The sequence below is a fragment of the Ochotona curzoniae genome, unplaced genomic scaffold, assembly GCF_017591425.1.
Source record: "Ochotona curzoniae isolate NIBS_2020 unplaced genomic scaffold, NIBS_Ocur_1.0 contig_3520, whole genome shotgun sequence".
Classification (NCBI taxonomy): Eukaryota; Metazoa; Chordata; class Mammalia; order Lagomorpha; family Ochotonidae; genus Ochotona; species Ochotona curzoniae.
In genome coordinates, this window is record NW_024465894.1 from 18205623 (window position 1) to 18232109 (window position 26487).

The following is a 26487-nucleotide window of genomic DNA, read 5'->3' on the forward strand; positions in this document are numbered from 1 at the left end:
CACATGAGTATGGGCTGGAAAGTAGGGCTTGTCAGGTTGAGGCAGACTGCAGCACTCATCAATGTATATAAGAGTTGAATAGGATGCGGATGGAATGAACTAGTCTGCAGCTCACACTGGCATGCACAGGAACCAGGGCTGGTGGCGGCCCGGTGGGGGTGACTGGGAGTTACTCCAAGTAGGCTACAGCTCCTACTGCTGTGCGTGAGGGCTGACTGTGTGGTAGGAAGGGTTAGGTTGGGCTACAGCATCCATAGGTTTGCATATGAGATGGGGCAGGGGACAGAAGTCACCAGGTGACTGCAACCACATGTGCATATATAGGCTAATGTCAGTGACAAACTGAGCTGGACCCTGCACTGGCTGGCACACACAGGAGTCAAGTCTGAGGTCACTTCCTGTGAGGTTTCTATGGGGACCATCCAACTGGACCACTGGACTCAGAACTCCATCCATGGGAAAAATCAGAATCGGTGGTCTGACTGTGTGATATGCATGAGTCAGCACTGGGTTTCCTTATTGTTGAAGCCTGTGCAGTGGACAGCATGCCCATATGCACATGGGGCCAGTTGGCTGAAGCTTACAGAGGATGTCTAGTACCACAGAGAGCAGAACACTCTGCTCTTAGACGGCTCTCCCAGCCAGGCTTTGACAGAGAGTATCTAGGCAAGTGGAGACTCTTAAGTGGACTATGTCAGTCAAAGGACCTTGAAAGGATTTCCTCAATCTTGGAGCAATGAAATCAACAAAATGTCATAACTATCAAAAGTTAATCCAATCCCGATCCCCAAATACTGATGTGGTTGGACTGCTAGGAACTGTCTTCTTCCTTTCTCTCCCCACTTTCCCCTGATACAGGAAGAGAAAAGGAGATTGGAAATAATTGTCTCATCTACTTTTTCCCATTACTCAACCCTCCCCACCCTAATCAGTGGTCCACATGGGCATGCAACCTTCTCAACACAAAAATAAAACTTATTTTTTTAAAAAAAGAGAAAACACTTAAAAAAAAGAGATTTATTTATTTTTATTGGAAAGGCAGATATACAGAGAGGAGAGAGAGGGGAAGATCCTCCGTCCAACAGTCCACTCTCCAAGCAGCCGTAAAGGCCAGAACTGAGCCAATCCAAAGACAGGTGCCTCCCCTGGGTCTCCCATGCGGGTGCAGGTCCCAAGACCGAGGCCATCCTCAACTCCTTTCCCAGGCCACAAGCAGGGAGCTGGATGGGAAGCAGAGCCACTGGGATTAGAACCGGCACCCATATGGGATCCCAGCATGTTCAAGGCGAGGACTTTAACTGCTATGCTATCGCACAGGGCCCACCAGATACTTCTTATCACAAAAGTTAACCTTATTGTTCCCTTAGTGTATGGTACCTACATAAAATTCTGTACTCTTTCATCTCTCCTGGCAGTTCTCAAGTTACATGACCATCTGAGGTTATAAAACAACAATGAGGCTGTTTATTTATACTTTTTTTAAAAGATTTATTTTTTTTTTATTGGAAAGGCGGATATACAGAGAGGAGGAGAGACAGAGAGGAAGATCTTCCATCTAATGCTTCACTCCCCAAGCAGCCGCAATGGCTGGAGCTGAGCGAATCCAAAGCCAGGAGCCAGGAGCTTGCTCCATTTGGATGCAGGGGCCCAAAGCTTTGGGCTGTCCACAACTGCTTTCCCAGGCCACAGGCAGGGAGCAGGATGGGAAGTGGGGCTGCCGGGATTAAAACCAGCACCCATATGGGATCCTGGTACGTTTAAGGCAAGGACTTTAGCTGCTGCACTATTACACTGGGACCAATGAGGCTGTTTTTGTATATAAGGATCTTATAGATCTAGGCCATGGGTCGAAGGGAGGGTGAAGAGGCACAGAAATGATGGATCTATAATAACTGAATGGTATAAACTGTATGAGGAAGTCAGCCTAGGGTACAGTAGAAAGGATAGCTAACTCAGAATGGAGAAAGGAGAGTGAGAGGATAGAAAAGAACTAAATAACCAAGTGGACCAGCTCCTAACAGCAATTTTTTTTTAATGATGTTTACATAGTTGGGAACCAACCCTAAACAGCAATTACTTTTTTAAAAAAATTACTTTTTCATGATGTTTACATAGTTGATTAGGGTGGGAAAGATTGAGGATTACGGGAAAGTGGGTGACAAGACTGTTTCCTAATTTTCTTTTTCTTCTTCCAGTATCTGCACCTGACTCTTAAGGACATTGGAACCTAGTTCAACCTAACTGACCCCACATCCAGTCTACACTCATGCCAGTGGGTGGCACCACCTGTCTAGCCAAGCTGACCCCAGCCCTGGTTCTCATGTTCACCAGTAGGAATTGCAACCCATCAGAAAGGTGCCTAGTTTCCCTACTTGGCCCACTCCCACTCCTGGATCTTGCACTTTCCAGCTGGTTCTGCAGTCTAGCTTCACAGGATTTGTCCCCCAAGTTCCAGCACTTGCCAGCTAATGCTTGTGGCAAAAACTCAACCAGCTTTGTCTTACTCTGGTCCATGTATGTACCAGTGCATAGGTCTGTTAGCACAGCCTGGATCTCCCCCTAACTCAGTTCACATACAGGCCAACAGGTGTTATAGCTCTGACCATCCTGGTTCTCAGATCTGCCTGTGGGAGTTATGAACTGGCCCAGCCTGGGCCGCCCCCACACCTGACTCAAATATATGCCAGCAGTTCCCATAATCTGGCCTGGGCTGCTCCCAGTCTTGGTTTTGCTCATCTGCAGAAACTGTGTCCTGACAGGAGTTCCCCAAGCTTTTCTATCAGGTCTCATCTGAGTAGCAGATCTCACACACACCGTGGGTCTTTGGCCCAGCTTGATTTAGTCCACCTCCTATCCTGGTAGGAACAGTGGCCTTGCCTAACTGGCCCACAGCCACTCTGGTTCTTATTGGTAGGTGTTATAGCTCCACTACACCTGGTCCACACCGAAACACAGCTCTCATGTGGTTCAGTGGAAACTGAGACCTAGCCCATCCTTTCCTACACCTTCTCTGGTTCTTGCAAGCACCAATGGGTGCTGGAGTCCAGTCCAGTCTGGCACACTCTAGATCCAGTCCACACCCATGCTGAGGCACACTGTAGTCATGTCTAGCCCAGATGGCTGCCACCTTTCAGCTTTCACACTCACCAGTGGGAACCACAACCTAGCCAGGCATCCTCTTAGCTCCCCAACCAGGTCTGTTCCCAGCCACAGATCTTGCACGTGCTGATGGTTGGTGTGACCAAGCTTGGCATAGCCCATCCCTCGCCTGGGCCTTTGCCATTGGATGATGCAGCCTGACCTGTCCCAGACTGCCCCCAGTTCCAACTCTCACTGGTGGGTGCAGCAGCCTAGCCCTGACTGGTCCACCCTATCCAGAACCAACCCACATACTTGCTGACAGGTGGAGCTACTTTATCCAGTTTAACCAACATCCGGGCCTGAAACACATGTTCACCAGCGGGAGATACAGCCCACCAGGGAAGTTTCTCAAGTACCCCCACCAGGCCAACTCCCAGACCCAGATTTCACATGTGCCGGTGGGTGGTAGGTCCTTACTTGGCATAGTCTGCTCCCTCCATCCTGGTCTTTGTATGGGCTGGTGGATGTTGTGGCCCACAACCTATTCTTGGGTACACCTGCAGGTGCTACAGCCTGGATCAGCCTGTTTCAAGGGTTGGTGAGTCCCATTGTCATGCCTAGCTCAGCCCATCACCACCCACATCTCTTAAGCGAACCAGCAAAAATGACAGTTCCATAGGGAGGCCCATATGTCCCCCCACCACTGGGGTCTGCCCCCAGACCTGGTCCTCTTGTGCTTTGGTTAGTGTCATGGCCCCACCTAACATTATCCATCCCCTTTCTCAACACTCACTGCTGGGTACTGTGATTTAGCCCTGCCAGGTAGGCCCCCAGACCTAGCTTTTGTGTGTACCGGTGCGAGGCGGTCAGTGGCGGTCGATCCTAACTAGCCTAACGCAGGTCTCCCATGTGGTAATAAGCAGTGGTTGATGTTAACTAGTGGAACTCAGGTTGTCCACATGGGTGAATATATCAGTCCGGCCCAGAAAGGTCCCCTGGCTTACCTTCTCTGAACTGCTCAGTCTCAGCCCCCTTCCAGTGGCCTTGCTAGTGAAAATCCCCCAGAAGTCATTCCTATCTGCAACATACCCTCTCAGCAGTCCTCCCTCACATCCCCATACCCTCTTCCATGAGCAATCCATAGTCCCTGTGCCCGGGAGGACATGGGTTCCCCAGCCTTGTCTTCCCAAGTCCAGTATTCTGGTGGGGTTGTATGCTGACCTGGAGCTCTGCCTGTCTACCAGAGGACTCAGGATTGTAGACAGGTTTCCAGACCTGGTCCTCTGGCATGCGTACAGCTCTGGGACCTCACTTCTCCATTCATCTGGGACACAAGGGCATGTGTGAGACCCCAGGCATGGCCCACAGTCACACTGCACTAGCCTGAGGTCTTACCTTGCCTTCCCCCTCCACCTTGGGACTGCAATACGTGGTGATCTCAGGCCCATTCTGACAGGCCCCAGCATGAATCTCCAGACCCCAGAGCTCATGCAAGACAGCAAAGCTGCTGATGGCTCCAGCTCCACAAAGGCAGAAAAAAGTCACCAGGGGCTCTGGTTATGCAAAGGTGGAAGGAAACTGCCTGCAGCACTGGCTCCAGCAATTGCTTTCAAATTTTCTAACTGGCTCTAGGAGTAACATTCAGCTTTTCATAGTTATAGTAATGTGTACCATTTTTGCTCATCCTTTATTAAGACTTCTTAACAGCAGATAATAACAAAAAGGATATTGCTATCAGTTCTCCAACTGAAAGAGTTGTCAACTCTTTCAATGTGCATTCTACTGGTGTCAGAAAAAATCACTGGAAATAGGCTCTATCAAAGAAAAAAAAAAAGCATACTGCTTTTCATACATACCTCGTATTTCATGGTAAAAAATCCATCCCCACCAATACCCTCCAGTGCAAAGGCCTGTACAATTGGCCATTTCTCCACCACAAACATATCAAATATTTGCAAATGACCTACAGGAAGGAAACACAACAATATGTATCAGATGCCACCCTGACCTAATGTGGTTAATAATCAATCATTTCTTATAAGCGTACCAGGAAAATTTAAACCATAAGGTAGTTATACAATTTCAGATTACTCTACGATACTAATTTCACATTTATTTTCCCAAATAAATAAGCAAAAAATATGTAAACACTAGCAGACTTCTGTATCTGATTTGCATCATTTAGTGGGCATAATTATTAACATACCCAAATCAAGCTCCTTTTCTTTAAAAAAAAATACCGACTGGCTTGTTCAAGAGAAAACTACCAAATTGTTCCATTCTTGGGCATTAGTGTTTATGCACAAGGGTTTTGTTTTTGTTATAATATAAGCACTGCTAAACTTGCCAAATTTTTTCCTTATTTTACTATCATTTTTTAGTCTATCAGCATTATTTTTAAAATTAAATTTATTTTAAAAAAGATTTATTAGGCCCAGTGCTGTGGCCTAGCGGCTAAAGTCCTCACCTTGAACACACCAGGATCACATATAGGCGCCAGTTCTAATCCCAGCAGCTCCACTTCCCATCCAGCTCCCTGCTTGTGGCCTGGGAAAGCAGTCAAGGACGACCCAGAGCCTTGGGACCCTGCGCTTACATGGGAGACCTGGAGGAAGTTCCTGGCTCCTGGCTTTGGATCGATGCAGCACCAGCCGTTGGGGTTACTTGGGGAGTGAATGGACAAAAGATCTTACTCTCTGTCTCTCCTCCTCTATGTATAACCAGAAAGAGGAGGAGATTAATAGAGGAGGAGAGACAGAAAAAAAGATCTTTTTTCCACTTGTTCACTCCCTAAATGGCTGCATTGACTAAAGCAGAGCCAATGTGAAACCAGGAGCCTAGAGCCTCTTCCGGGTCTCCCATGTGGATGCAGTGTCCCAAGACTTTGGGCCATCCTCGACTGCTTTCTCAGGCCACAAGCAGGGAGCTGGATGGGAAAAAGGGCCACTGGGACACCAACCAGGGCTTACATGGGATCCTGGTGCATGCAAGGCAAGGACTCCAGCCGCTAGGCTACTGTGCTAGGTCTGTCTTTTCTTTCTTTCTTTTTTAAAGTTTTATTTATTTTATTGGAAAGGCAGATCTACAGACAGGACAGAGAGGAAGAGCTTCCGTCCAATGATTCACTCTCCAAGTGGCCACAACAGCCAGAGCTGAGCCGATCTAGAGCCAGGGGCCAGGAGCTTCCTTTGGGTCTTCCACGTTGGATGAAGGGTCCCAAGGCTTTGGGCCATCCTCAACTGCTTTCCCAGGCCAGAAGCAGGGAGCTGGATGGGAAGTGAGGCTGCCCGGATAGGAATCAGTGCTCAAGGGATCCTGGCGTGTGCAAGGCAAGGACTTTAGCCACTAGGCTACTGTGCCGGCTCAACAAAGCCAGCTTCTTAAATGGCTTGCTGTCAGATACTCACCTTGGGAACTGTAAGGAATCCCAATTTTACTGCAGTCTCTAACCATGTCCACAAAGCTGGCAATTTTAAATTCTTCTGCAGCTTCCTCATCTTCATACTAAGGTAAGAAATCAAAAGAAAGACAAGTTCTAGTGAGACATCACACAAACTCTTCTATTTTCTCTGCATTTTACCAGTTATACCTAAATGGCATTTATAGAGGAGAGTAGCCAAGAGATGCTGCCAAAGTCTGCTGGTCAGAACTACTCAAATCTAACATTCCGTCATTTCATATCACACACACAAGTCAACGCAAACTCCATCAAGTGTTGGAAATACAAGAGTTTGAAGTTGCCTCAGAGCCCACACAAATGCTAACATGAAGAGGTCTCTGATTCATATTGGGTTACCACTTCTATAAAATGCAAAACATCAAATCCCAACTTGATTCTTTTTTTTCCCCCCAACTTAATTCTTAGCCAAATCCTTGAGGAGGGCCCAAAGGAAAACAGACGTGTTACCATGAAACCCAAACAGGAATGTCACAAAGCTTACATACTGTCCTAGGACAGTCCCCAAGGACAAGTCCACTGGGACACTAGGCTCAGAGCAGGGGGGCAACCTCACCACCCTGCTACCATACCAGGTCCTTACTGGAGTAAGTCCCTTTATGTCTCCTTCAGATATATGATTTAACTGCAATAAAACAGGAAACTTTTCACGTAGTTTCTCTGAGTAATGTCACTGGTGATGATACTGTTAAATGCTAAACACCTGCCTATGTCACCTTTCCTCCTTACCTCATTTTCAGTCATGCAGTGGAAATGCAGATTTCTCCAATGTGCAACAAAGGGTAAGAGATAGCGATAGTTCACAGGATTACAGTACAGATGGACGCTGTCTGATTTAATCAGTATAATCACATCTGTAAGGTAAACAAAGTTGACACAGATAGTCAGAGGCTTTTGCTTTAGAGATTTCCTGCTCATATAACTATATCAGACACAATGGAACAAAACTTTGAGGTGAGAATTCACATGTTCAAAGGAACCGTAGAACACCCAGCGCTGCTGGCAAGGATTTCCAGCCCACCACTGTGGTCCTCTGCTTTTGGCAAAGCAGGCACAGAATGGAGAATAGAAATGAAACAAAACAGAAACCCCAGAGCTCATAGCCACTGAGGCAGGACCACAGCCATGAACCCACCCAGTGGCTCTACAGACACCAGCATCTAAAGCTCCTAGCTCATCAGTTCAAGGCAGCTGTGGGCCTGGCCACACCCGTCAGTCCTGGGAAGGGTCACTGTGTATGGTAGGTCACTGTTCACAGGAAGGCCTGGGAGGAAGGAAGTTGGGGCAAGTGGAAAGAGCTTCCATAAATAGACTGCAGTTCCAGATTTAAGGAACAGCCATCGGTGTTAGGAGGCCAAGTAAATAAAGCAATCCCAAGGGTACAAATAAACCCAGGTGAGCAGAAGGTCTGCAGAATGCAGCCCAAACAGTAAAATGGTTTGAACACTGAGAATGAAAGCAGTCACAGTTTTGGCAGAGAAGTAGAGGCTCTGTGCCATGACTCCTCTCAGACCAGAGCCACGAGGCCTCCCTCTAATAAGACCATGCTAGAAGTAGCTGGAGGTGAGAAAGGCTCATGAAGGGACACAATCTAATGTAGCAGGTTTAAGGCAATGCCAACACAGTAAAACAGTGCAACAAACACATTTTATAAAAACAGATCACAGAGGTCAGTGCTGTGATATAGAGGCTTTAGCCAGGGACTGCGACACCAGTACCCTGTAAGAGCATCATTGCCAATTCAGCAATCTGCTAATGGCCCAGGAAAAGCCGCTGAAGATGGCCCAAGTACTTGGGTCTCCACCACCCACATAGAAAACGGAATGAAGCTCCTAATATCTGGCTTTGGCCTGGTCCAGTGCTGGTCACTGCAGCCATCTGCGGAGGTAACCAGTGGATGAAAGATCTCCTTGTCTTTCTCTCTCTGTAACTTTGACTTTCAAATAAGCAAATAAATAAATCTTAAAAAAGAAAAAAACTTTTATGCACTAAGCCCTGACCACAGCTGAGCACTCTGCTCTGCACTCCCTGAAAGAAGGCCCTATGTTCTTGCTTTTTTACGGCACTCTGAGATTCCCAGCGGGTCAGGTCCACGATGTTCCACCTCTTCACTGTTGACTCTCAAGTAAGCTCTAGCACCACACAGTAGCAAAGGGCAGGAGGGGCCTCCACATCTCATCTCTCGGCCTACTGGATTCTTCACATAGCCCTTCTAAAAAGCCGTGACTTTAATCAGTCGCAGACCACCTGTTAAGGAGTGCGACTCAGATGCCATCTGGCCCACCTGAGGGCTTTCAGTATATGTTATATTCCACACCCAAGTGTAGCATAACTGGAAGAACTAGCATCTCACAGAAGAAATAACACTATAGCTACTAACCCTCGGCAAGCATTCTTAGGATCTCAAATAGACTCTAATGTCATTACTGTGAAGAAAAGCTGAACAAAGTCTGGTAAAAGAAGAAAGTGTAAGAGAATAAAATGAGCATACAGAATTTTTTTTTCATTTTATCATTTGTTTAAAGATCTATTTATTTGAAGGGTAGAGTTGCAGAGAGGGAATTCTTCCACATGCTGATTCATTCCACAAATGGCTGCAATGCACACTGCTGTGCCAGGCTAAAGCTAGGAGCCAGGAGCTTCATGTGGGTCTCCCATATGGGTGCAGGAGCCCCATCACTTTGGCCATCCTTCACTACTTTCCCAAATGCATTAGTAAAAAGACGATTGGAAATGAAGCAGGTGGGACTTAAACTGGCACCCACAGAGGATATCAGCGCCTACGAAACATTTTTAAAGTTTCTAAAACAAATCCCCTTGGATCTGGCACAACGGCTCAATTGATTTTCCCTTTGGCAAGTGTCAGGATCCATTACAGGCACTGGCTCATGCCCCAGCTGCTCCACTTCCCATCTAGCTCCCTGCTTGTGGCCTAGAGAAAAAGTAGAAGACAGCCTAAAGCCTTGGGATCCTGCACCAAGGTGGGAGACCCATAAGAAGCTCCAGCTTCTGGCTTCAGATTGGCTCAGCTCCGGATGCTGCGGCCATCTGGGCATTGAGCCAGTGGACAGGAGAGCTTTCTCTTTGTTTCTCCTTCTGTCTATAAATTTGCCTTTCCAATAAAAACAAAATAAAGAGCCTGGTGCAGTAGCCTAGTAGCCTAAAGTCCTCGCCTTGAACATACTGGGATCCCATGTGGGAGCCGGTTCTAATCCTGGCGACCCCACTTCCCATACAGCTCCCTGCTTGTGGCCTGGGAAAGCAGATGAGGATGGCCCAAAGTCTTGGGACCCTGCACCCACATGGGAGGCCCAGAGGCGGCTCCGGTCTACTGGTTTCGGATCAGCTCAGCTCCATTGCTGTCACTTGGGGAGTAAGCCAGTGGATGGAAAATCTTCCTCTCTGTTTTCCTCCTCTCTGTATATCTGACTTTCCAATGAAAAAAATAAATGTTAAAAAATTAAAAATAAAAAAATTTTAAAAATCCCTTATGTTGGCCTTTTTTCTCTATTACATAACTACAGACTAAAACAGAAGCATAAATTTGGTGATCTTAGCTTCTAACCACACGAATTTTAAAATAAATTTATTAATTTGGAAGAAAATGCTCATTTTACAAGGATCCAGTATGTCAGATAATAAAGATTAACACACAAACCACTCCTTTCAATACTTAAACAAATCCCATAATTTTAGTACTGTCAGATCCCTGATAGCCTTGGCTGCAGCAAAATATGTGACTGGTATGAGCTGCCAAATTAATTCTTTTCAAACCAGCAGATGCTGTACAGTGTAAGGAAAAACATTTCAAAGCAAAATCTGAAACCAAATGAATTGAAAAAGAAAGCAGAAGCAGTTCTTTCTACAGTTGCTAGCAAAAAGGAGCGCTTTTGTTGATCTCTAACGGCTAAGGACTTTCCCAAGGACTAGAAGGCCTCTCAGCCTCAGCGTGATGTCGGTTGAAATCAGGTAATTCTCTGTTGCGAGCAGAGCTGGGGTCTGCTGTGGGCTCCGTGCGATCCTCAGCAGCACTTCTGGCCTCTACAGCACCACCCCCGTCTAGCAGCAACAAGCAAAAGGTCTTCACGTATTGCCCAGTGATCCCTGAGGGACTAAAATGACCACTATATTCAGGCAAGATTATTCCACATCAGATGTTTGCTTTCAGGCCTCTCCCAGCGGCCTTACAAGAGCTGTCTGCTTTTTGTCTACTCTTATTTGTCTATCCCTGTGTCTCCTGACCCATCTGGCAGACAAGTCATGATGCTAAGTATGTGATATCAGAGATAGCTCCTGGGCAACAGCCCACAGTAGCATCAACACAGGCAGAGTGTCTCTAGGCTGAGCAAAGGGGAATGTAAACAGAAAGCCTGCATTGTACTCACAGACATCGTCATGAATTAAAGTCACAGTACAAACAATTCCCAAAGACAGTGCGATAAAGAGTCTTTGTTTTTTAGCTGCAGACCCACATGAAATGTTCCTTGTAGGAGCAGCCTGCAGGCTCATCCTTGCCTCAAAAGGTGCTTTCACAGGCAAATGCACATAACCCAAACCTCAGCACACACAAGCAGCGGGCAAGCAAGACAGAAACCGAGTAGATGTTTAGCTCGGTGGTGGTTGTGCTCGTTAGGAGGCTCTCGTCTCATATCAGAATACTTGGCTTCAATACTCAGCTCTGGTTCCTGATTCATTCCCTGCTAATGCAAACCCTGGGAGGAAGATGATGGCTCAAGTAGATGGGTCCCTATCACTACATGGGAGATCCGGAATCAGTTCCAGGCTCAAAGCTTTGCCCCAGCCTAGCCAGGACCACTGCAGCCATCTGAGGAAGAAAGAGGAAGAAACCAGAATACGGGAGTTATCTCTTAAAGTCTTTTTTTTTTTTGAAAGATTTACTTATTTTTATTGGAAACATGGATCAAACTTACAGAGAGAAGGAGACACAGAGAAAGATTTTCCATCACTAGTTCACTCCTCAAATGGCTGCAACGGCTGGAGCTGAGTCAATCTGAAGCCAGGAGCCAGGAACGAGAAGCTTCTCTCAGGCCTGTACAAGAATGCAGGATCCCAAGGCTTTGAGCTGTCCTCTGCTGCTTTCCCAGGCCACAAGCAGGGAGCTGTGTGGTGAGTGGAGCAGCTGGGGCATGAACTGGCGCCTATATGGCATCCTAGCGCTTGAAGGGGGAGGATTAGCTAACTCAGCTATTATGCCAGGCCTTGTTTTTTCACTTTTTCTTTTTTTAAACAGAACACTTCACAATAAAGCTTTTCTTTTTTAATTGGAAAGTCAGATTTGCAGAGAGAGAAAGAGAGACAGAAAGATCTTCCATCTGCTGGTTTACACCCTAAGCGGCAGCAATGGCCAGAGTCAAGCCGAGCTGAAGCCAGGAGCTTCTTCCGAGTCTCCCACATGGATAGAGTCCCAAGGTTTGCACCATCCTCAACTGCTTTTCCAGGCCACAAATAGGGAGCAGGAAAGGAAGTAGAACAGATACAAAGTGGCACCCATATGGGATCCCGGTGCAGGCAAGGTAAGGACTTTAGCCACTAGGTGACCGTGCCATGCCCTTTAAAAAAAAATATTTATTTAAAAGGCAGAGTAACAGAGAGAAAGAGAAACTGAAAAAGAAAGACAAAGCTCTTCCATACTCTTGTTCATCACCAAATAGCAACAGCAGCCAGGTACTAAAGCCAGAAGCCCGAAATTTCACCTTCGTCTCCACAATGGTGCCAGAGCCCCAGGTACTTGGCTCATCTTCCTCCACCATTCTAGGTACATTAGCAGCAGGCTGGAGAGAAGACAGTGTAGTCAGGACAAGAACTGAAAATCCAATATGTGAGGCCAGAGTCCCTTATATTTTTTGAAAATTTACTGATTTATTTCCAAAAGTAACAGACGGGTCTGGTGCAGTGGCATAGCGGCTAAAGTCCTCGCCTTGTATGCACAGGGATTCCATATAGGCATTGGTTCTAATCCTGGCAGCCCCACTTCCCATCCAGCTCCCTGCTTGTGGCCTGGGAAAGCAGTTGAGGACAGCCCAAAGCCTTGGGACCCTGCACCTGCGTGGGAGACCTGGAGGGAGTTCCTGGCTCCTGGCTCTGGGCTCTGGATCAGCACAGCACCGGTCACTGCGGTCACTTGGGAGAGTGAATCATTGGACGAAATATCTTCCTCTTGCATATATGACTTTGCAATACAAATTATATATTTTTAAAAAAAGTGATAGAGTGAAAGAAGAAAAGATGAGGTAGGAGAGGAGGAGGGAAGAAAGCAGAAGAGAGAAAAAAAGAGAGAGATCTTCCATATACTAGTTTATTCCCCAAATGCCCAGGCTGGAGCTAGGAATTCCATCTGATTCCACCATGCAGCTGACAGGAACTCAAGCACTTGGGCATCACCCAAGTCTCCCAGGCACAGTGGCAGAAAGCTGAACTGGAATCATGGAGCACCCCCCCACTTATGAGATGTGGACACCCCAACTAGTGGCCATCTCTGCTTTCCATGTATTAAAAAGGCGAGGGAAAAAAAAAAAAAACCTTACTGGGGCTTTGGACTATTTTAACTTTGAGCACATTTTTCCATTTTAAAAACTGCATGAAATAAAGATCTGAAGAAATAAGTAGAATTTACCATTATAAACTTACCATCTAAAACTTCTTCAGAAAATCCTGTTTTCTCAAAATCACAGATATTCTGATTGTACAAACCAAACAGAAGATAATTTGCCAACTCTCTGCAGCCTTCATTATATCTGCTATCAATTCCTGCAAGGCAAAGAAAGCTCTGCTCAGCAACATTCTGAGGGCCATGTTAAGGTAGCAGCTCAGACCAGATTTGCACCAGAAACCAAACTAAGCAACTCTGAAAGAAACAGGCCTCGGCCAGTGATCTCGGATCCCACGGTCTGCATGTATTCCTCACACACTCTAACAGTGCAGATGACTGACATCATGAACTTACTTCTGCCTTAATAAATCCTCTTTCCTTTAAAAAAAAATGTTTATTTGAGAGGCAGAGACACAGAGAATGGGAGAGAAAAAAAGAGTCAGAGGGAGTTCCCAATTGCTGGCTCAATTCCTAGATGCCTGCCACAGCCAGGGATTGGCCAGAAGAAAGTCAGGAACCAAATGCAGGGTTGCCAAATGGGTAGCAGTGACCCACCTAACTGAGCCATCACTTGCTGTCTCCTAGGGCATGCACTGCAGTTAGCAGAACTGGGAGCAGAGCCAGGGCAACTCAGATGCTCCCACCTGAAACACGACTAGTGAATGTTTTAACTGCCAGGCCAAACTGCTAAGGATAGAAGGAACCAGAAAATACCACACAAATCCTGTCATGGTTTGTTCAAAATTCTGGACTATAGAGTGTTTGGCTAAGCAGCTACAACGTCGACTAGGATACCTGTATACCATATGAAAGTACTTAGTTTCTATTCCTGTACCTACTTTCAATCCTGGCTTCCTGCTGGTGTGAACCCTGGAAGCTGCAGCTCATGGTTTGAGTGGTCAGTTCTTGGCTATCAGCAAGCGGGGCCTGGATTCAGTTTCCAGATTCCAGTTATGGCCTGACCCAGCATCAGAGACATTGTAGGCGTTTTGGGAGTGGACCATCAGATAAGAATGTTCTCTCTCTTTCATTCTTTCTCCATTTTTATAATAACCTTAATACTTTTTTTAAGGTCTTGAAATAATTTTAATTGACCTAAAAGTAAAAGTCAGGGTCAGTATCTTTTGTTTGAGATCTTGCTGCTCCATTTCCATTCCAGCTCCCTGCTATTGCCCCTGGGAAAGCAGCAGTAGATGGTCCATGTACTCATGTGGGAGACCTACAAGAATCTTTGGGTTCTTGGCTTTGGCTTGGCACAGTGCCGCCACTGTGGCCATTCGGGGAATTAATCAGTAAGTGGGAGATATCTCTCTCCCTCTCTCTCCTCTACCTGTCTCCATTCCTTCACCCCTCCACCACCTTCTTCTTTGTAATTCTTTTCAATAAAAAAAACTTTTTTAAAAAAATTGAGGTCAGAAAAACATTCCCTTCCTAAAATTCCTAAAATTCCCTTCCAGAACATGTGGCATCAAATAAATTCAGGTTAAGGTCGTATGAAAAGAACCCCAAATGTGAACAGAGTGTCCAAAACCACAAATATTCACCGTTTACAGTCATCACTACAACTCTATGCTGAGGTGCAGTAGTTCATGTGTCTGCGGGAGGCCCTCAGGAAGCTTACAGTCTAGCAGGGCTGGGTAAGAGAAAAACAAACAGGAAACCAAATGCCAGCCTCAGCACCGCCTTTCAGTGCCTTGGGGATATACACTGCCAGGTTCCTGGGTGCCTACAAAGTTCCAGAGCTATAGTTCTGGGCAAGAGGGAAGTATTAAGGGCAGGTGGTAAAGCTGTCTGTATGAGGGAAGAGAAAGGAGTAGGGATAAAAGGAGTCCCAAGAATGCTGTCAAATAACTTCATTATCAACAGCCATGTTTTCAGAGGAACATGAGCTAGGAGAAGGACAGAAGCTGATGGTTTATGTCACCATGCCGTTGTTAATTACTTCCTGAGACAAGAGGCCATGTTGTCCCAAGCGTTGTTAAAAGCACTGACCTAGGATGCAGAGGATCCCGTCAGGCTGAGACTTGCTGCTCTGGGTCAGGATGCTCTGAACGCGGCGGAGGCGGCTGCAACTGCAATGAGAACAGAAGACATCTTGAGTTTCAGCATGTTCCCAGGGGAAGAGCAACACCCTGGGTGAGAATTCCACCAGGAAGGACTTCACGTAGTCCCAGCATTACCAACTAGGATGAACCGGGCAGGGTTCTCTTCTCCTCTACTTTCTGGAACAACCTGTACAAAATTGGTTTGAGGACTAAGCCTGCTGAATGCAAACTGGATGACAGGGGCTCTCTGGTTTCTTACAGGCCAACGAGGAAAGGGACTGAGCCTCAGCAGTTGCCTCCAAGAATTTCCAATGCCTTTTCATATTTGGAAGATTTGCAAACAAGAGCTTTCACATCAATTTTGCCCTTGGTATGGTCCTATGGGTCAGTTTCAAAACCCAAAGCAAATAAAAAGCAAATGGACAAAAACCAAAAATGTGTCTACAAACCTAAACAAAGCTCCACAGCTATGCCTCTGAACTGTCAGCAGCAGCAAGACACTGTTTCTATTGGTGTGTAGAACTAGTATTCCTTCAGCCCTAGGGCTATCCTCTTTATCCCAAGCAAGATGTGAGAAAAGGCGTTCCTGCTTGTTCCCATTTCTAATTGTCCCTCTGCCCAGTCCTTTCCCTTCCCAGTGTGTCCAATTCCTGCCCCAGATGGATTCTACCCTCTGGTCACCCTATCATGTCAAGATCTGCTTCTTTTAGACATTCTAATACTCCGCATACTGAATATTTATCATACATCCAACAGAATTCCAGCCTTCCACATCATTAACTAATTAAGATCTTTTACAAGCCAACCATGCTAATTGTTTACATCCATGACAGTCAAACCATGGCCACCCTGGATTGAATTGGCTCCAGTACACTGTCCTATACCCATACAAACAAAGTACTACTTCCTGGGCGCAGCGCAGTGGCCTAGCAGCTAAAATCCTCTCCTTGAACACACTGGGATCCCATATGGGCGCTGGTTCTAATCCCAGCAACTCCACTTCCCATCCAGCTTCCTGATTGTGGCCTGGGAAGGCAGTCAAGGACTGCCCAAAGCCTTGGGACCCTGCACTTGCATGGGACAACTCGGGGAGGTTCCAGGTTCCTGGCTCCTGGCTTTGGATTTTCACAGCTCCGGTCGTTGCGCTCACTTGGGGTGTGAATCATCAGATGGAAGAGTTTCCTCTCTGTCTCTCCTCCTCTCTATGTATCTGACTTTGCAATACAAATAAATAAATCTTAAAAAAAAAAAAAGCACTACTTCCCACACCCCAACTCATTCACATTTGAGGTTTTGGAAGAAGTAAGACAAAAAACATCAAGAAAATGGAAAAAACTTCTTTTTTGGAAAAGATGAATGTCTGCCTTTCCCCACTTCTTCATGTTTAACAGAGACTGATCTTGGGATCACTTGTGCACAGGAATATTTCATTGAGTTGGCCCATTTCCCAATCCATCTGGACAGTTGGTTCATTGTCAAGGTTGCCAAGTGTTCTTTGGTTTTCACACTTAAAACCAGCCAGCAACAAAAGCATCCACAGACCATGTGACCAAGAAACAAATAACTCCCCGCTACTGCTACAGAAAGCCAAGATAATATGGAAAACGGTTTCTTTTTTCATAAGCATCTTGACAAATAAAAATGGAAGAACATAAAATGAAAACAGATCCTCCTCTTCTCGAAGTAAAACATTGTCCTGATTAATGTTTCTTATTTTTTTTATCAAACGAGTAAAATTAAATTCCATTGTCTTTTATTTGTACATGTCCTTGCATTCCAAATTCAGTTTTTAAAATTAATGTTTTTAGAGTGGCAACAGGGCTATCTTCCACCTGCTAGTTCACTCCCCAATTGCTTGCAACAGACAAGGCTGGGCCAGGACAAAGCCAGGAGCCCCACACCCTACCCAGATCTCTGCTGTAACTGAGCCTTCAGCTCTGTCTCCCAGGATGCACACCGGCAGGAAGCTAACTAGGAAGTGGAGGAGCTGGCAAACCCAGGCAGTTGGATAGGGAATGCAGGTATCCCACATGGCAGTTGAACAACTGCTACTGCAACTATTTTTAACCTAAATGTAGGTTGTCATGCTGCTAAACCATGAAATCAGTCACTTATTCAATAATTTCCTTTTAATTAAAGAGAAAAAGAATCCCCAATAAGTATAAAGAAAATTGCAATCACCTACAATATTTTCATCACCCAGAATTAAATACTGTGAATATTTTGGGCAGCAGGCTGCCTCCAGTAGCTAGCGATGGCGAGCCTGGGGACTGAGGCTGAGCGGGAGCCGCTCCTAGGCTCCCCATGTCCCCAGAAGCAGGTGAGCAGGTGCTGGTGGAAGGTCCCCCTCATCTCAGGTGCTAGGTCCTTCCCAAAGGCCTGCTTGCCACAGGTGGAGCCCGGCTCAGCAGCCTCACCAGCCCAGGGAGGGTTGCTCCAGACCTTGGGGATGGGCTTAGAATTGGGGTTGGGCTGTCCACAGCTGTCCATCTCAAATGTACTCACCTTTGTCCTATGCAAATAAAAATTAACTTTTTAAGCACTAATATATATGAATATTTATTTTTATCTACATTAGTGCTTTTTTGAATTCATATATAAAATATTTATTATCTTTGAGTCAAGAATGGAATATTATATGCAAACCTGAAGTCCTGATTATTAACCTGAGATTACCACTCTGAATTAGTTGTGTACCCACCAGTCTATTTAATGGAAACTTTCAACATCCACCAAACCTTAGCAATGACACTGCCCTTCTGGGCTACCGGATGAATGACCCGTTATTTCCACAACTTCACAAAGTTCTACATTTAGAAGGCATGCAGACACAGCAGATTGAACAATATGACATATATAAAATATGTGACTTTCATATTGTTTCTCTGACATTCCTTGGACTCAGATTAAGAATTTAGCCATGATAGATGACCAAATGAGGGAACCAGTTCTAAGCAGGCGCAGTCTTCCCAAGATCACGAGAACCTAAGCCATCAAGTACCTTGACCGAACTACTTTTTTTTCTTTCAACTATATCTGAGTGTTTTCCTGACAATAAAGTTAGCCACAGCTTCACACTGCTAGGTTTTCACCATTTGTATTTATAGAAGTTAATTTTTAAACTTTCATGCAATATGGAGTGCTTTCGGTCTCTAAGTTATTGTTTACTAAAGCAAATAAATCCAAGTCAGGAACCTCAAAAAAAAAAAAAGTTAGCCAGAGGAGGTATAATACTTCTGAACTCTAAATAATAATCCCTCTTCCATTTATATGTAATAATTAACCCACTGCTTTGATAACAATTGTTACATAAACATCCACATATGCTTTCTTGTCTATACCTCATTATCCTAGGTCCATGAGGAGTGAAAAAAAAAATTTCTATTTCTTCCTCTAAAATGTGCATTTTGTGTCAAAAATTGAACAAAATGTTCATGCAAAAATGGAATCTATTTGGGGGTTCCAGTATCAAAGCCTAGAGGCTAAAGTCCTTGCCTTGAATGCGCCGGGAGCCCATATAGGTGCCGATTCTAATCCCAGCAGCTCCATTTCTGACTTTGCAATAAAAATAAATAAATCTTTTTAAAAAATATGCATTTGGGGCCAGCATGGTGGTACAGCAGGTTTATACTCTGCCCTGTGGTGCTGACATCTCATTTGGGTGCCAGTTTGTGTCCTGGCCACTCCACCTTTAATCCAGCTCTCTGCTTATGACCTGGAAAAGCAGCAGAGGATGCTACGAGTCCTTGGGAAAGCCCACATAGGAGACCCAGAGGTGGCCCCTGGCTTCCAGCTTCAGACCAGTTCAGCTCTGCAAGTTATGGCCATTTGGAATTTTTGGAATTAAGCAGTGCATGGAAGACCTACTCTCTCTGTAAATGTGCCTTTCAAATAGAAATGAATAAATCTTTTTTTTAAAGCATATACTTATATATATATATATATTTTTAAGATTTATTTTTATTATTTTTTCATTGGAAAGGCGGATATACAGAGGAGAGACAGAGAGGAAGATCTTCCGTCCGATGATTCACTCCCCAAGTGAGCGCAACGGGTCGATACTAGGCTGATCCGAAGTCAGGAGCCTCTTCCGGGTCTCCCACGCGGGTGCAGGTTCCCAAAGCTTTGGGCCGTCCTCGACTGATTTTTGCACCCAAAATACTCAGAAAGACTCAAATCAAGTAGCAGATTAAGCCGCCATTTATAAAATCCGAATCCTGTGTCCTAACTGCTCCATTTCTTTTTTTCTTTCTTTCTTTTTTTTTTTTTTTTAAGATTTTTGCAAAGGCAGATCTATAGAGGAAGAGAGACAGAGTGGAAGATCTTCCTTCTGTTGATCCACTCCCCAAGTGGCCGCAATGGCTAGAACTGAGCTGAGCCGAAGCCAGGAACCTGGAGCCTCTTCCAGGTCTCCCATGTGGGTACAGGGTCCCAAAGCTTTGGGCCGTCCTCGACTGCTTTCCCAGGCCACAAGCAGGGAACTGAATGGGAAGCGGGGCCATTGGGATTAGAACTGGCACCCATATGGGATCCTGGAGCGTGTAAGGCAAGGACTCTAGCCACTAGGCTAATGCGTGTTGCTTCATTTCTGATCCAGCTCTCTGCCAATGATCTTGAGAAGGCAGTGGAAGGCAGCTCAGCGCCTGGGCCCCTACCATCCATGTGGGACCCAGATGGAGCTCCACACTCCTGACAGCCGGGCCAGCTCAGTCTTGCAGCCATCTGAGAAATAAACCAGCAAATGGGTTTCCTTCCTTTCTCTCCTGCTTTTCTGACTACCCCTCTCACCTTCTTCTCTCTGTAACTTTCAATTAAATAAATAAACATTAAAAAAATTTCTAAGCTCAAATGGCCTGAGATAAATCCCAAGTCTACACAGAGATTTAACAGATGGCTGCTTCTAGTTCTAAAGTATCCAGTGCAACCTCTATACAAAGTTCAAACACTTTGTAACAGTGAAACAACTTGGCAGAAATGTTGGGTCGGGTTAGAGACCGTTACCACAGCAGCTCAGCACTTGTGTAACTGTCCGACCCACCAGGAATTTCATTGGAGGGCACAGAGTTCAAACAATGCCACCTGCTCACTTACAACCAAATTAGGAGCCCTAAACGCAGTGTTTCATTTGTCTGCAGCCCTATCACTCCCATGCTTTATTCATTCAACAAACGTATACTGTGCTGCCAGGGTACGAGAAGGAATACCAAGAAGTAAAAGAAAGACAGGATTTTAAGAATTAGCTCTTGTTTTGCATGAATTTGTTCTAAGTTAAAACTAGCTCCCTTAAAACAGATTGGGGAACAAGCATTAAACATAAACGTTTTATGTTTCAAAACAAATGGAAACAAGAAAAGCCATAAAGCCATTCTCATACTGAGCTGACAATCTCCTTTCCAGGGAACAATAGCACGTTTGCTCTGCTAAGGGGGTAGTTTTTCTTTCTTTCTTTCTTCTGTATTGCAAACAAAAAACCTTCTGCTTTCATGACACCTTAGCAGTACTGAAGCTCACTGCTAGTCCGTCCCCCTCAGAGGTGTCTATCACAAATCCTCCATCAGCTAGCAGGGTCACTATCAAGGTCAGTCTCAAAAACACAGAGGACAGAAATCGGAAACGGATCATCCTAAATGGAAAAGGTGTGAAATCCATCCCTACATACCCACCTCAAACCAAGGCACGAACAAGGCTGCTGCCTCTGGGCTTAGGAGTCTGACGTCACCACTTTGGGGAGGGGGCTGATCCCCGAAACAGGAGCTCCCCAAGGTAGAAGCAAGGAGGGAAAGAGGGGTGCACTTCGCACTGGGGCAGTCGGGTGTGCGCACGCTGGAGGGGTGGGTGTGTTAGGGGAGCCGCGGTCAAGGGCGAAGCCTCGGAGACCTCCAGGAGAGGGGCTTCGTCCACTTGGGGTGTTACACAGAGAAGACAACTGTGCGTGGGGGTCACTAGAGGCAGCCGTTTCCGAGGGATCGCATTCCAAGGCGAAGGCAAGGGAGCGACCCACGGGGATACCGCGGCGATCTCTCCGGGGAAGGCTTTCCAGGGAGAAGCGTACCAGGGGGGCGGGGACGTCACAATAGGGGTCTCGCCGCGGGGCTGTCCCGTGGAGAAACCATGGGGTGCGGATGGGGGACTCTCCAGAGGGCGCAGTTCGCAGGGAAACGTTCCTCCCGGAGCCGTTTCGGAAACCACGGTCCGTGAGGAAGCCATGTCGGGCCACGCCCTACAGCGGGAGGCGTCGCCGGCCCCCCGACAGCCCGCATCCCCAACCCCGGCAGCCCGTCCGCGGCCTCGGCCCCGCGCCTACCTGACGGAGGGCGACCCGCGGCCGGAGCCGCCGGAGGACCGCGCGCGGGGCAGCTCCAGCCGGCGCGGGGGGTACGCGTCCATGGCGGCGGCGGAGAACGGCGCGGCGCCGATCGAGGGTCGCTGAGAGGCCCGTTCCCGCCGGGCGGGGCGGAGGGGCGTGCCGGTGGGAGGGGGCCGGGCGCGCGGGGCGGCGGGGAGCGTGTCGGGGGGCCTAGGGAGTCCGGTTGACCGCTACGCCTTCCTTAAACGGCCATCCTCTCGGGGCCTGAGTCGCGGGCACGCGGGCCCGGGGCGGGGGTCACCGCCGCGTCGCTTGGCTTTCTCTGCAGAACCCGCATTCTAGAATAGCAGGCGGTGAGCGGCGCCCCCCCCCCGCCCCGGCCACGCACACGGACGCGCCCGGGGGCGGGGCCTCGAGGAAGCCCCGCCCGCCCGCGTCCTTGTCCTCGAGGCCCGGGCTGCCGGCGATCTAGTCAGGGCGTTCGCGTCCCGGGTATCCCGACGCGGGGCTGGGATCCCGCGGATCCCCTGGTCCTCACGGGGAGCATCCCGGCCCGGATGCGGGTCCTGGAACGGGAAAGCAAATTCCATCGACCCTCGGGTTTCAGTGTGTAGAATGAAGAAAAATGCGTGGTCAGGCATCCCGTGTGTAAGAACGGCATTTAATTATTTCGTCCGGCGTCACGGACGACATTGTCAGGATCCTGTCAGTGGCCTCCGGGTGCTTTTTTTTTTTTTTTAAACAAATCGCCAGGATTCGTTGGAGCTGTTTGGTTGCCGCAGTATAACAAGCTAAAATCGTTACTCTCATCAATAACGATGTTCAGGCCAACTGTGATGTTTCCTATGTTTAGCTGGGGGAGACGGAGGAGGAAAGGGGAATAAAATTCAGAAGGGAGTAGGAATTCAAAGTTCTAGCCTTTCATATTCAAGAAAGGAGAAGACAGTTGGCTCAGGACCCGAGTCCGGAATAGAAAACAAAACAAAACAAAAACAAAAGGCATTATTTGTGGAGAGAGCTTGGCCACACGCTCTGCGGATCAGCCAATCAGCGGCAGCCTCACTCCGGTGGGGTTTTTTTGCCTCTGAAAATCAACCAGTCGGGAACAGCCTCACTCTGAGAGTCAGTCAATGACAGCCCCGCGCTTCAGAAAGTCAGCCAATCCTTGCCGGCTCCGGGCCAGTCTGCAAAGCCTGTGCAAGCCCGCGGGCCACAGCGGCAAGGCGGAGAGCGCCCGCGGCTCCCCAGCACTCCCTCTTCCCAAAGACCACCCACGCCCGCGTTCCAAAGCCTTTAAATAAGTGCAGCTCTGGCGTTCCCCGCCCCTTCTGCCTTACAAGGGCTCTGTTGCAAGCAGAGGAAAAAATTAACCTTTGAGTTGAATCGGATATTGAGTCCAATCATGTGGATTTTGCTTTTTTTCTGGTTTTAGTTTTTTTTTTTGAGAACTTGGATTTTCGAACCCCAGATTCAACAACCATTTATATATGAAGTTGGACTTTTTTGGAAACAATGATGCAGCCACATATTTTTGTTAATATAACCCTTTTTTAAAGAAAGGTTTTTTTTAAAGAGATTTATTTGTTTTTGTTGGAAAAACATTTACAGAGAGGAGAGACAAAGACCTTCCGTCTGCTGGTTCACTCCCTAAATGGTCACAAGGACCAAAACTGAGGTGATCTAAAGCCAAGAGTGGCTCCCCCCACGCAGGTGCAGATTCCCAAGGCTTTTTACCATCCACTGCTTTCCCAGACTACAAACAGTGAGCTGGAAGGGAACTGGAGCAGCCAGGACACAAACCAGCATCCGTATGGGATCCTAGTGCTTGCAAGGCAAGGATCTAACCACTGGGCCATGGTACCAAGCCATTAATATAATCTTGTCAATTCTTGTTAGAGCTGTATTTTTTTAAAGACATATTTTTATTGGAAAGGCAGATTTACAGAAGGAACACACAGAATCTTTCATCCACTTGTTCACTCCCTAAGTGGCCACAACCGCTGGAGCTGAACCATTCTGAAATCAGGAGACTGGAGCCTCTTCCTAGTCTCCCATGCAGGTGCAGGGTCCCAAGGCTTTGGGCCATCCTCAACTGCCTTCCCAGGCCACAAGTAGGGAGGCAGGGAGCTGCATGGGAATGTGGTGAAGTAGGCAGCTAGTTCAAGGGTCACAGGTCACAGGCTTGGAAGTCATTCTCCCATCACCTAGGTGTTCCCTCCTGCCCTCCTGTGACTCTCACCTATCACCCGAGAGGGGGCGGTATTGCATTCTTGTGCAACCACTCCCTTTACAAGCCCCTACCAAGGCTCTTGGTAAGGAGGGGCTGGCTCTTTTGGTCATGTGCTTCCCTTTCTCTGGCACTCTTGGCCTCCTTGACACCTCTGAGGACAGGTGTCCCCTGAGCATGGCCTCTGTGTGTCTGTATTCCTCACCCTCGGTTTTACTGCTTGGGTGGGACAATGAAGATAGCAATGTTAATATACTTTGCATTTCTAATTTTGTGTGCTATTGGGAGTTCCAGGAGGGGTGAGGCCTAGCAGTAGTGAAATGTGGGCAGAGAAGCCAGGAAAAGGTGAATGTCTGCAGCTTTGTAAGTGTGTTCAGGCTATTCATGCATGTCTCTTAGGATAAGTTATATTGCTGGGGAAGCTGGGACATAGGTCTAGTTTAATGGATGGACTTCAGGGTAATGAACATTTGTTCCTCTCTGGATTACCATTGATTGGATTGAGATGTGGACTTGTGATTTACTATTTCTAGTGGGTCCTGTTATCACCAAGCTTGATTAATAAAGACACCTTAATAAACCTTGAACATATCTGGTGTGATATCGCTCGCACCCCACAACAGGAAGCGGGGCTGAGCTGCTGGAATTAAAATAGCGCCCATGTGGGATCCCAGCACATGCCAGGCAAGGATTTTAGCTGCTAGACTGCCGTGCCAGGTCCTGGAAACTCATATTTACAGAGAGAAGGAGAGTGCAGGGTCTCCCATGGAGGTGCAGGGTCCCAAAGCTTTGGGCTGTCCTCGACTGCTTTCCCAGGCCACTAACAAGTAGCTGGAAGTGGAGCAGCCAGGACATGAATTGGTGCCCATATGGGATCCTGGTGCATGCAAGGTTAGGACTTAACCACTAGGCTACTGCACCAGGCTGTTTGCTTTGTTTTGAAAGGCAGAGAGACAGAGGCAGATTATCCATCCTCTGGTTTAGTCTTCAAATGCCTACAACCAGGCAGGTCTTCTGGATGTGGCAGGGATACAAGTCCATGAGCCATCACTGGCTGCCCCCCAGAGTGCACAGGAAGATGGCCATGAGTCAGAGCTTAACATGAGCTCATATGCAATGTGGGCATAACCACTTAATCACTCTCAATTTCTGTGTCAAACCACAGACCCTATTATGGTTTTTTTTTTCCTTCAAAATAATCAACTGTGCAATCACAATCATTTTTAGAATATTTGTCATCCCATGGGGCAGGGCTGCAGCATAGCAGTTGAAGCTGCAGCCTGTGGTGCTGACTGGAGTCCCACATGCTCCACTTCTGATCCGGATTCCTGCTGATGCATCTGGGAAAGCAATGGAGGATGGCTCAAGTGCTTGGGTCCCTGTTCCTACTTGGGACACCTGGATGAAGCTCCTGGCTCCTGATTTAGGACTGACCAAGTTCTGGCTGTTGTAGTCTTTGCAGATTGAAATCACTGATGGAAGATCCCTGTGTGTTTCCGTTCTGTAACTGTCTTTTTAGTAAATAAATATCTCTAGAAATACTTTATAACCTACACAAAAAACTGCAAATGTTATATCATTTCTTTCCCATCTCCTCAGCCATAGGCAACCATTATCCTACACATTTGCTTCTTTTGAACATTTCACATGTCCAGAATCATGTAGTATGGAGTCTTTTTGACTAACTCATTCTATTTAGTATGTTTATAAGATTCATGCATGTTGCAATATATATTATAGTTGTGTTCTTTTTAGTTGTTGAATAATATTCCACTTACCATGTCTTATCCATTTATCAGTTAATGGATATTTGAGCTGTTTCAAGTTTTGCCAATGTTTTATTAATGTTGTTACAAACATTTGTGTATAAGTTGCATGGACATAACTGTTCTCATATCTTGAGTATGGATACCAACATGTGGACTGCTAAATTTTTGTGGTAATTCTATGTTGAACATTTTGAGCAATTACCAAGCAATTTTCCAGAGTGGCTGTCCCGTTTACATTCCTCCCCAACATTTTTTATTATAACTATCCCATTGTGAATGAAGTGATATTCATTCTAGTTTTGGTTTACACTTTCCTGATCATGAATAAGTTGAGCATATTTTCCTGAGCCTCTTGGTTGCATATCATTTGGAAAAGTCTATTCAAATTTTTTGGAAAAAGGTTTATTTATTTAAAAGATCGAGTTATAGATTTTGAGAGAGAGAGAGGGGGGTTTTCCATCCACTGCTTCACTCCCTGAATGACTATAATGGCTAGAGCTGGGCTGGTTTGAAGCTAGGAGCCAGGAATTTTAAATAGGTATCCCATGTAGGTGCAAGAACCCAAGTGTTTGGGCCACCTTTTGTTGCTTTCCAAGACACATCAGCAGAGAGCCAGGACTCAAACTGGTGTCTACAGGGGATGCTAGTGCCATTGGCAGTGGCTTTACTCACTATGCCACAGTTCTGATCTTTGTTCGGATTTTAAAAAAAGATTTATTTATTTTTATTGGAAAGGTAGAGTTACAGAGAAGAGAGAGAAAAAAATTTTCCATCTGCTACTTTACTCCCCAAGTGGCCACAATGGCCGGAGCTGAGTCGATCTGAAGGTAGAAGCCAGGAGCTTCTTCTGGTTCTTCCATGTGGGTGCAGGAGCCCAAGGCTTTGGGCTGTCCTCAGCTGCTTTCCCAGGCCACAAGCAGGGAGCTGGATGGGAAGTGGAGCAGCCAGGAATATGAAGCAGCACCCATGTGGGATCCTAACATATACAAGG

At 46.6% G+C, this 26487-nt stretch overlaps 1 protein-coding gene across 1 annotated transcript in view; it reads right to left on the bottom strand.

Moving 5' to 3' along the window:
• DNAAF9 (dynein axonemal assembly factor 9) overlaps window positions 1-21649 on the bottom strand; it is a 101838-nt gene extending 80189 nt beyond the window's left edge. Inside the window, exons 1-6 of the mRNA XM_040981758.1 lie at window positions 21498-21649; window positions 15141-15220; window positions 13187-13306; window positions 7268-7392; window positions 6489-6585; window positions 4938-5044 (exon numbers count right to left, since the gene is read on the bottom strand). Of these exons, the coding sequence (XP_040837692.1) occupies window positions 4938-5044; window positions 6489-6585; window positions 7268-7392; window positions 13187-13306; window positions 15141-15220; window positions 21498-21580 (612 nt within the window). The 5' untranslated portion in view covers window positions 21581-21649. The remainder of the gene's footprint in view (window positions 1-4937; window positions 5045-6488; window positions 6586-7267; window positions 7393-13186; window positions 13307-15140; window positions 15221-21497) is intronic.
• Between the last annotated feature and the right edge of the window lie 4838 nt (window positions 21650-26487).